An 11412-nucleotide genomic window follows, 5' to 3' on the forward strand; every position below is an offset into this window, starting at 1 on the left:
TGGGTGGTGGGTATGGCGGTGGTAGAGTTGGTTGATGAGCTAATCAGTTGGTGGTGATGGGGGCCGAAAAGTTGACACAGAGAGAAAAAGAGGGCTTTTGGTGGTGGTGGTGGAGGAGAGCTAGATTGGAAATGGCAAAGGGCGTGCATGTCGGAGGATGTCGGCGGGTGAGTCTGGCTGTGCGCTAGGTGTGCGATGCATGCATGCTCAACCATGCATGCTGCACGACCCCTCTCTCTTCTTTCTCGCTAAAACGTCGCCGTCGTTGGATATTTCCGAGTGCGTCTGGGGAGAACGAAGCTTGCGGTTCTCGTTAATGATGGACACGATACTGCATGGGTCAGCCGCACATAATGTATTTGTACATATGATATCTCCAGAGGTTTCAACATACCTCTTTGATCGTGCGCTTTGGACGAGATGTACGTGTCAGCTCAGCTCAGTCAGGCTGCTTTGTAAATACGTGATGCCACTCCCACTGCCGCTGAGATTCTTGTGCTGGAGAGAATTGCTTTGGAGCTGAAAGCCTACCCCTTCAGATTGCAGGCGTTTCCTCTCCAGCCAGCCCAGGTTCATATTTCACCGCCCCCGTTCACGACTCCGCATTCTTGAGAAATAGAAGTCTTGCCCTTCTTGGAGTGAAACGCATGTAAGACCGAAAACGCAAACGGTAAAGAACAGGTCGCTCACCATGTACAATATGCTACAATCTTATACATATGCCTAAGCCCGCCATTTCCAATTCACTCCCACTTACCTTACCTTAAAAACCCCTTTACCTCCCCTGAGCCTGGATAGCCGCGAGAATAGCATCACAGCTCGCCTTCGCGTCTCCAAACAGCATCTTATTATTCGGCTTAAAGAACATCGGATTCGGCACATCCGCATACCCACTGCCCATACTCCTCTTCATAACAATCGTATCCTTGCTCTTCCAAGCGTGCAAGACGGGCATGCCCGCGATCGGACTCCCCTTCTCCATTGCAATCGGATTCACCGTATCGTTCGCCCCAATCACAATGGTCAAGTCCGTGTTCTCGAAATCGTCGTTGATCTCGTCCATTTCGAGGACGATATCGTAGGGCACACTAGCCTCGGCGAGGAGCACGTTGCATTGGCCAGGCATGCGCCCTGCGACGGGATGGATGGCGAAGCGCACGTTGATGCCTTGGGAGCGGAGGATGCGTGTGAATTCCGCGATGGGGTATTGGGCTTTTGCGACGGCCATGCCGTAGCCCACGACGATGATGACGCTCTGGGCGTTTAGCAGCGCGGTGGCGGCCTCGTCGACGGTGGTTTTGGTAATCTCGCCTTCTACTTTGAAGTCGGTTTTTGCGGGCGCCGCGATGCCGCCGAAGAGCACGTTGGTGATGCTCCGATTCATTGCGACGCACATGATGTAGCTCAAGATTGAACCGGAAACGCCGATGAGGGAGCCTACTGTGGTCAACAATGGATTGTCCAGCATGAGGCCTTCTGCTACAAGCGCAAAGCCAGAGTAAGCGTTCAGTACTGTGATGACGACGGGCATGTCAGCTCCACCGATTGCAGCGGTTGTGGTATACCCCTTCGCAAATGAAAGGGCGGTGTTGGCGGCAAGGCAGCCTGCAGCGAGCATTGGTGCGCCGGGAGCCATGGTGAGGAATGCGCCCATTGTGGCTACATTTGTACCGAGCAAGCCTACGTTGATAAGGTGCCGGCCAGGTAGGATAGTCGGACGAGACGACATGCGACCTGCAAGCTTCATGAAAGCCACAATTGATCCCGTGAAGGTGACACCGCCGATTAGAACGCCCAAGTAGCCAGTGACAAGGTGCAGAGTCTCGATGTGCTCTGAACCGACGGAAGCCATTACAGAGCCGATACTTGTCAGCACAGCTGCAAGACCAACTACTGAGTGGAGAGCGGCCACCGTCTGAGGAAGCTCGGTTGGGGTGATGCGTCTTCCGACCAGTGATCCAACAAGAGACCCGGCACCAACCACCCCGAGAACTTGAACGAGCTGTTCAGGAGAGAAACCACATGCTGATAGCGATGCGAGAACGCCAGTGCCGACACCCAACATGCCGAGCAGGTTCCCAGTACGCGCTGTCGATTGAGAAGCCAGCCCAGATAAGGAGCCAATACAGAGCATACTGCTCGCAAGATAGCCAGCCTGAACGAGTCCGTCCATTCCTGTGCTAGCTGCTGCAAGGTAGCCTCCTCCAAAGACCAGCGCAGGGACAGCGTATAAGAATGGATATTCGGGCGGATCTGTAGGTCGCTTGAACATGTCCAGCATGCGTTTGGTGATCACGAACCCGCCAGATACGTTCACAAAGGCTAGCAGCACCGAAGCTGCGCCAAGAGCTTGTGGTATCGTCTCAGGAAGGTAATGCCCGCCCATGATGAAAAAGCCACCTACGCCTACCATACCAGAGATCGCATTGGTCACACTCATTAACGGGGAATGCAGGGCGGGACTCACGCCCCAAATGACGCGATACCCGATGGCTCCAGCCAGTGAGAAGGTGAAGAGATTGCTCATGAACAATGGGCTGGTGGCTTTCCCGAGTGCGAGTGCAGTCGTCATGCCACCAGTTACAGCTGTCACCTCTCTTATCGCGCGTTGCCATGGGGTCACAGCTTTCACCTCTTCTTGTTGCTCTGCAGCTTTTGGGGCCGATGGTGGCGGGGGAGCAAGCGGTGGCGGTCGAGGCACAACCTCTCCGTTATGCGTTACGATAGAGTAACGCACGACATCGTCGGACATATCAATACCAAAATGCTTCTCTTTCGGTGACATTGAGAGAAGGAATTTCGTGATGTTGTTCGAGTAAAGCGTTGAAGATTGCGTGGGTAGGCGCGACGGCAGATCAGTGTATCCTATGATGCTGTTAGGGGAAGTGTCGACAGAGTCGAGTCAAAAGGAGACATACCAATGACAGTAACCCCCTTGTGACAAGCAATCTGCCCGGGTACAGTAGTCTCACAATTGCCACCAGCCTCGGCAGCCAGATCTACAACGACAGAGCCAGGCTTCATTGCAGCTACCATCTATCACTTGGGTTAGCGACGCCTGATTCGTCTTGGAGACAGGCGTGGAGACTTTTGACTTACCTCTTCAGTGATCAGGGTTGGCGCTGGCTTGCCCGGGATGAGCGCGGTGGTTATGACTATGTCGACTTCTTTACACTGATCCATGAACAGCTTCATTTCTGCCTCAATGAACTCCTTAGACATTACTTTGGCGTAGCCGCCACCACCAGCACCGTCCTCTTGCATGTTTACCTCAATGAAATCAGCACCAAGTGACTGCACTTGTTCTCTTGCAGCCGATCGAGTATCAAAGCCGCGAACGATAGCACCCATGCGACGAGCCTAAAGCACCTGGTTTCAACAGAATGGCCAATACGCAAGTGGGTTGGTACGTACTGTAGCAATTGCACTAAGCCCAGCGACACCTGCTCCAATTACCAACACTTTACATGGTGGAATCTTCCCTGCCGCAGTCGTTTGCCCCGTCAAAAAGCGTCCAAAATGATTTGAAGCCTCCAGCACAGCCTTGTAACCCGCGATATTTGCCATCGAGCTCAACGCATCAAAAGTCTGAGCTCGAGAGATGCGGGGTATCATGTCCATAGCAAAGGAAGTGATACCTTTGTCTTTCATCGTATCGACAAGTGGCTTGCTCCGATCGAGGGTTGGATACATGAATGATATGATAGTCTTTCCGGGTCTGAAGCCGTCCACAAAATGATTGATATTGCTAGTGAAGCGAGGTGCCTCATTTGCGGAAGGAGAGTTGCCTGCAGCAAGTCTTGGAGGGCGCACTTTTAGTACGATGTCGCTCTCGGTCCACACGTTACGCGAATTTGCCATGTCGGCCTCTGCGGCCTCGTACTCGTGAATTGGGAGTTGTGCTTCAAATCCAGCACCATGCTCAATGAGGACTCTTTTGAACCCTTTCTTCAGTAGTAGTGAGACGTTCTTCGGCGTCATTGCTACACGACGTTCGCCAGGTAAAACCTCTGTTGGCACGCCGATTGTGAGCTCTGAGTACGGTATCGCTTCGATGGGGCGGCTTGGGTTGGGGTTTACCTGCTCCCGATTCCATCGTTGCGAAGCTTTAAGATGAATCTTTCGAGAGAAGGACAGGCCCAAACTCTTGGGTGAATGTTGAATTGCGTTTCCGCCTACCCAGGCTCCGCAGAGCCTGAGGCTCGGTGTTATCATATCGCGAGAGAACGTGCAGTGGTCCTGAGGCAGCGTTCCAAGATATGACGCTAAGGAAGAGGATGTAGTACACACGCACTATCAGTAAGGATCTTCAGGTCGGGTGAATGGCCCAGCAGCTTTCTCTTGGCCGTGGGATGCTCGTCCAGTTTTCCAATTGTTGAATTTCGAGGTCCCGTTCCAATAAGCGAGGTACCATGATCTTGTGGTGGGCCAGAAGTTCCAAAGAACTGAGAAAGTCGCGTGCTTGGCGTCGTACAGTCACTTGGACGTATGTACCTAGTGAATCTGGTCTCAGGGGCTGGATGCTTTCAGCGAAAGGGTATGGCGTTCCTGTTACCAGGGTCGCACTTGTCACGTCGCTAAAGCCTGGCCGCAGGAGGTAGCGTCTGGATGCGTTACGCCACAGCCCACGTGCGGTGAGATCGAGCCTAAGCTGCTGTCGACAAGAAGGAAAAACAACTCAACCAGGGATGCAACGCGTATCCACGTCGCACTAACCAACCCCGCACGCTAAGTCTCACGCGTTGCCACCAAAGGTCTAGGCCTTACTTCGCCATCATGATCGTCTCGGAGGAAAAGGTAATGCCGTTCGCCGAAGATATATGAATAGACAAGGCTGCTGATGGCGTTGTCATGGTTCATCTGTCGTCAAATTCAAGAAGCAACCCTATTCCTGATGATGAAGGCTCCTGCACCACCAGATTGTTTCCTGGATGAAATCTTTGTCGGTCCATGATCGACGTGTCGGCCTGCAGCAGCGAGCGATGTCTACCTTGCTCTTAGGAAGGGTATCTCAATACATTCGGCTTATAAGGAGAATTGCGGGTCCAACGTTGCTGTACGTTCGCAATCACCGTGTGAAGATTATTCAGAGCAAAGTGTGGCCCCTCCGACACACGCGGGATCACTCGCGGTAGGTGGATGGCGAGATTGTACATTCCCCGATTGTGCGTATAAGAAACGAGGGCAAGGGTCCATTCTAAGAGTGTATGACAGCATCTGTTGAGGACTTGTAGGTATCGATTTCTTCTTTCCTTCTCATCGTTTCTGATTCGAGCTTCATCGACTTCTTGAAATGGTGAATGTCGGCCTCCAATGTTCGATGGGTATGGAGAGCATCTCTATGGTGCATGTCTCATGCAAGGTAGTTCTTCGAAGGTGCAAGCGGTCTAGGAGCCGATCAGAATGGGATGGACGTCGTTTCGAGCAGGGCAGTCAAGATTGAAGGAACCACCTGTTGCAGGATGTTTGTGCGGCTCGGATCATCCGGAAAGCGTCCAGATCACCATAGCTAATCCAGTATTGACGATTGGCAACCAGTATGGTACCCCCATCCGAGCTTGACTGTACCAACCAAGGATTGAAATTGACCCCGACAGCGGAGCTCCTGCAGACCTTGTCGCAGGAATAGCAACCAAGACCGACGCAAGACACATCAGCACTCCAACTAAACGGGTCAATTGCACTGCTTGCAGTGGTATGAAGGGTATAGACCGTTTGAGGCCTTCTGCTTTCGACATTGCCTTCTGGTGTAAGGTGGGAGTTGGAGACCATGGGAAACGTGCTTGACCGCCGAGGAGGAGTTCAAGGGACAAGATGCTTGCAAGAATGTGCGACGCAAGATGCATGATGGCCACGCTGAAGGTACCAAGCTGCAATGATAGGTGTGCAGGAAGACTTACCTGAGCTGACCGGTGAGCAAGATTTTGATGTGATTATGTCAGCAACAGAATCTTGGCTGACGTCACGCGTCTTCTGCTGGCACATCGTTGGCTCCTTTTCGCCTTCTCCAGACAAGGTAGGCTCGTGAGATAGACTGCAATGCTCGGATGCTGCATAGTTTTGTCTATGTGAGGCAGAGTAGTGAGAATAGGGACATCACCCACTTGTGGGTCACTGTCGATTCCTTACACGACCAGCAACTTCAATGCGGCCAATTGACTAATTGTCGATCCATAACATCGCTTGCAATTATGCAATCTTGGTAGGCGTAAATGTCACACAGAGTCTGCAATCCAATGAGCGCTCATCATTGACTTTGCGATGGTCGATGACTGCCGTTGCAACACTATACTCGACAATACACGCAAGCCTAAGTGCACGACAAGATACACACTAACCTCCCTGGAAATACTATTTACTTGTCTTTCTACGCTGTTCGAGTCGTATATCAAAGTCACCTGATCTCTCTCGAGTCAGTAGATCGTCTCTGATACCTGAGACTGCCAACCAGCACTGGCTTTCAGCTCTTATGTGATAGTCTAAAGATCAGCCTCACTAACCTCACCTGCCTGGTCTACCTGTCACTAATATAATATGCAAGCCAGTTGACGGCAGCGTGGACAGCCGAGCCGCTGAGTGAGGCCACCGCCAATGCTTTCTACTCCCGCCTTTGAAAGAGTAGGCCGGATCCACGGAAGTACATCAAGGTTTCGCTGGACAATCAAGACTCCAAGACATCGATATTACCCTCTGCTGACGGCCAAGGTGGTTGACTTTCAGGGACCGTGCCCATGACTGGGTCTAGGCCCACACGCCCAGCAATGACAAGGCATGTTTCATATCCAGCTGGCTCAGCCCAGTAGATCTATGTGTCAAGACGCATGCGGCAACTAACTGCATTGGAGAGGCTTTGGCACGACTTGAGCTGCCCTGCTAGGAGAATTATCGGCCATGTTGCTTTGCCCTTGTAAGTACGTTTGTCCGAGAGGTTTTCTAGTCATCCGCGTTGATCTCGTCTGCAGCGCTTCCTGCTGGCTCGCTAGGCGCTTATGTCTTGAATCATGTTTCCCAACCTCCACATTCTCTCGCTTATCCTTGAAAGCGAATACGCTATGAAGATGTTCAAAGGGCTATATAGGTCTCGACCTTTCTGAGGTTTTTCTTCATGCAGTTCCCACACTTGCATTCTTGATAATACTTCGCAATGGCAGACGTAATGGACTTTTTGCCTTGGTTTCTCCTCTTCTGGCACGTCTCAGCTGCTCCTCAACTGATCATCCAACCCTCTAATGTCACCATCCCATCTACTACCACCTCAAACTCGTCAGGGCTACCCGCCGAGAACACAGCCGCATCGGTGTGCGATGATACTTGGCCTCGCTGCTACGATGGAGATCCGGCTTACAACTTTCTCAACTACCAACAATGCGCTGGAGCAATCTCAAGCATTCAAAATGACAGCGACTTCAGTAACGGTCGAGATCAATGGGCATGCACCCAGCCAGGAACCGTACGCAGCTGGTCTGCGAAAGACGAATCCTGCGTCGTAAGCATTGGATGTCAGAGTCCCGGCATAAACGGCACCTTTGCTCTCCGACAAGTGGCAAACGGATTTGGAACCCTCGGAACGCAATGCAAAGAGGGCGGCAAGCAACTACTCTACGAACCGCAGGAGTGCGTTGGAGAAGCCTGGTACATCGACGTGTACAATTCGACTATGCTCGGGGGCACATACGAGGACTACCAGAGTGATCCTGAGGTGACAGTGGAACGGAAATCATGATCGTGTCGCCCAACGGGCGCGTTTCTGCATTGGCTTTGGTGTTACTACTGGAAACTGGCATTGCGCACATGCGTTCATATCTGACGCTGCCTCGGAGAGCGGCTACGAGGAAAGGCGTCTTTGGATGGGCGGGCGACAAAATGAGTCGCAATTATGGATTGTCAACATAAACGATAATCGTAACACAACTCAAGAAACCAGTTGAGTTTCCATTCAATGTAACACATTTCATCAGTATTACCCGCATGTTCGGAAGGCCTGCGAATATTCTAAGGGTCCGCATCAATTGATGTCTCAGCCACATGGAGCGGCAGCGCGTCAAGCTGCGGCAGCGCATACGTTTGCGGTTATTGATATACCATCTGAGTCAGGCTTAGCTCGAATGTCCAAGGTGAATGCCCTCACCAGGATAGGTGTGTGGGACGTTCTGGCTAGAGACGGCCGTGACATGGGACCTCCCGGCCGTGAGCAGGTTAGAAAGACATTCTGGAAAAAGGCCGCAGCCAGCTGGAACAACATTGCATTTCCTGAGCACACGAACTTATGCTATAGCAAAGGTGAGAGGCTCGACCGTATTAGTCTCTATTTATCCTGATTCAACTTCAAATGGGTTTGAATTGCTTCAAGTGCTATCCGCAAGATGCAAAGCACGAGGGCAAAGATTGCGGCCCTCTCAATCCCGTCGTCGGATCTTTGCATTGAACCACCGCAGTACTCCTATAGGTTCCAGATTGAATCAAATCATTTCTACGCTTTCATCTCAAGCTTTCATCAATGTCTCCTCTTGAAAGATAGCCTCCGTCGAACCTTGCTCATGAAATTTGACATACATAGAGCCGTGAGTTTGAGATACCATACTGCTCCAAAGCTCAAACACACTATCATAAGTGCTGAGAGTTTCGGTGACAAGCGTCACTAGAACAAACCTAGCATGACGCCTCACTCACCGTCCAAGTGACGTGTTTCATTCTCCTCAAACCTTTCTCATGACTCATTCCACTTCATCAACCATAACAACCGAATTCCCATCCCCATCAAAACGCAAACATTGCGCCCAGGCTCACACGCTACTATCCCATTACTCCCCCCCTACTAATAACCGCAAGCTCGACAAGCTCGCCCTAAACCTTTCTGCCCATTCTCTCACCACTCACCCAACCTCACCAGGCAACACTACATCGCAACTCCCACCTCCACCCTTGGTCCCGCGCCCGCGCCCGCGCCCGCGCTCGCCACCACCTCCCGTCCCAAAACCCACACCTCCCACAACCTCCTCAAAGTCTCCCCACCCCCATCGCCCTTCACCGCCATAGACAGAAGAGCAAGGTGCTCACATCGCCGTACCTGACCGTCGCATGGATCTAAGGGATGTTGATCTGGTACACGCTCACGCCTCTCGCAATTGCCCTTACATCAACGAATATTTCTACAGGAGATAGATAAAGAATCAGAGGGGCAGTTTGCAAGAGAAGGATGGTACTGCATGAACAAACCGAGAAGTCGTATCAATGGAATATGATTGATATTGTAGCTCAACTAAAGAGTGATGTCGAAGCTATCTTAGGATGAAGAAGTGTCATAACTACCGTCAAGAGTGTTCGCACGCTATACCATCTATCCGTGCTCAACTGCATCTCTTTTAAAGAAAACCTCCCCGACAAGAATAATCCATGCTGCTTTTCCATATGCTAGCATCAAGCCAGTCTTCATCACCTCAAATTGCGCACGTCGCATATATGGTGGAAACGAATCGAATCCTGCCCTACTCTTTCAGATGAACGCAACCTCCCTCGACAGATCCCTTGCCCTGCTGCATCCCATTAGCTGAAGTTCTCTCAGAGAGCTTCAGGAAAGACTCACTCCAGCTCCAGTCGCAGGACAGTCACCCGACACATGAACGACATCAGCCTCAACAGGCGCAGCAACTTCCTCGCCTGCAATAGTGCGTCCGACCATCTTTTCGGCATCAATCAGCACAGTTTCCACACCATCCACCCGGGCATCGAATACTCACAGAAACCATCGAACGAGGCGCAGGACGTTGCACCTTCTCGTCGTCGCGTTCGGCAAGCTATATCGCCCCATGCACATCAGCCCCCATCGTTCCCTCCCCCTTCCCCTCCCCCTTCCTTACCCCCCCCCAGATCGTGGAGCACTCACCTTACGACTCGGAAACTTCTCCAAACAATCATACACGCGAAACTCCGGCGCCTTCCCATTGGTATCGAAAGGCTTTGCGCAGTTGCACAGATCCGCAGACATCACTTTGGGCGCCTTGCACATGGAGCCGTCGCAAGCGAAGCCGGCGTCGCGCTTGAAGACTACCCCGGCGTTGTTGGTGTCGAAGGTCTCGCACGAATTTAGGTCGGTGATTTTTGCGCGGGTCTCGAGCTGCTTGGGGGGTGTTAGGAGGTGGTTGAGAGAGGAGGAGAGGGAGAGGGAGAGGGGAGGGGATGGGGAGGGTATGGGGGAGGGGGGGAGTGGACGTACGAGAGGTCCAGCTTGCGCGACACCGGCCGCTGCTGTGATGGCGATTGCGGTTTTAGGCTGCATGATGAGCAGTTGGATTTGTTTCAAGGGGTAGAATGTGTGGTTGCGTGATATGGGGTGAAGATGATGGGTGATGGTGGATGAGTAGAGAGGAAGATGGTGTGAGTAAAGAAGAAGATGGTGGAATAAGTAGGAAATAGAAAGGGGAAATGAGAAGAAGGAAATTAGATATGACAATGTCTTCAAACCCTCGCAGGGCTATGCTGGAATAGGTAAACGAGATAGATGGACAACACTCAGCTGGTATGAAGTGAAGTGAACAAAAGTCAATGAACCAATTTCCGCTGCTCCGAAGCAGTGAATACTCACACCTTCGATTAACAAATGACCCACTGTCGAGATGTCCTCACGGCTTACTCAAACGCTCTGCAAGATACTGGACGAGAGCACAACCATCACCGCTGTCTGCATGAAACCGGACTGTTTCAAATATGGGGAGGACTTCTTGCTTGCTTCGTCTTAAACCACCGCCACAATCGCCAATTGACTTTTCATCAAGATTTGGAATTGCAGCAAATTCACTCTGTCTCGACATGACACACCATACGTCATCGCCACGGTGGAGTCTCGGAGATAACGCGGTTTAATCTCGCGATACTGCTGATCGATGACGAAGGCATGGATTTGAATAGATAACGAAGATGCTGCTGTTCGAGGAAAGGGAAGGATAAGGTGCGCTGCTATTGACGCGCTATATGCCTGTATGTGGTGGGCACGCCTGAGTTTCGTATAGCGGAGGTAGTGTCATCACTGAGCGACGCGAGAGTCTTCAGAAATGGATTGTCTGCCTTTACACTCCGTACTATGTGCCCATAGTGTCAACTAAGAATCTTCCCACATAAGAATTGTCTCACATTGAAGACCTCCTCTCCTCGTGCTAATCGCAGCATTTTGGCATGAATAACAAGTGCCATCGCGCACGTTTTACTACAATCACCGCCACCTCCACCCCCCCAGAGTGCCACGATATCTAACTCCATCAAACGAGGCGCATGATTTCAGCTTTCTAAATTCTGTCCCCAACTCCGAGCTTCTGTTACGGAGCAGACCACCCCACTCCACCCCAGCCCATGGCACGGACTTGAAACGCATCATCATCAACATCAGCGCAGAGAAGATATGTACAGTCCGAACGAAAA

At 51.6% G+C, this 11412-nt stretch overlaps 3 protein-coding genes across 3 annotated transcripts; 1 reads left to right on the plus strand and 2 right to left on the minus strand.

Moving 5' to 3' along the window:
- Positions 1 to 775: 775 nt before the first annotated feature.
- Positions 776 to 4215, minus strand: KY384_003437 (uncharacterized protein; the record flags this gene model as incomplete). Its single annotated transcript, XM_044811951.1, has 4 exons — positions 776 to 2865; positions 2919 to 3036; positions 3100 to 3360; positions 3415 to 4215. The coding sequence occupies 4 exons, from the start codon at positions 4213 to 4215 to the stop codon at positions 776 to 778; spliced, it is 3270 nt and encodes a 1089-aa protein (XP_044671084.1).
- A 2929-nt stretch (positions 4216 to 7144) lies between these two features.
- Positions 7145 to 7723, plus strand: KY384_003438 (uncharacterized protein; the record flags this gene model as incomplete). The annotated part of the gene is made up of 1 exon (XM_044811952.1): positions 7145 to 7723. The coding sequence occupies one exon, from the start codon at positions 7145 to 7147 to the stop codon at positions 7721 to 7723; it is 579 nt and encodes a 192-aa protein (XP_044671085.1).
- Positions 7724 to 9485: 1762 nt separating this feature from the next.
- On the minus strand, positions 9486 to 10276 carry KY384_003439 (uncharacterized protein; the record flags this gene model as incomplete). The annotated part of the gene is made up of 5 exons (XM_044811953.1): positions 9486 to 9530; positions 9584 to 9679; positions 9738 to 9794; positions 9884 to 10114; positions 10214 to 10276. The coding sequence occupies 5 exons, from the start codon at positions 10274 to 10276 to the stop codon at positions 9486 to 9488; spliced, it is 492 nt and encodes a 163-aa protein (XP_044671086.1).
- Positions 10277 to 11412: the final 1136 nt, after the last annotated feature.

Source organism: Bacidia gigantensis (assembly GCF_019456465.1).
Source record: "Bacidia gigantensis strain McMullin 20006 chromosome Unknown contig_180, whole genome shotgun sequence".
Classification (NCBI taxonomy): domain Eukaryota; kingdom Fungi; phylum Ascomycota; class Lecanoromycetes; order Lecanorales; family Ramalinaceae; genus Bacidia; species Bacidia gigantensis.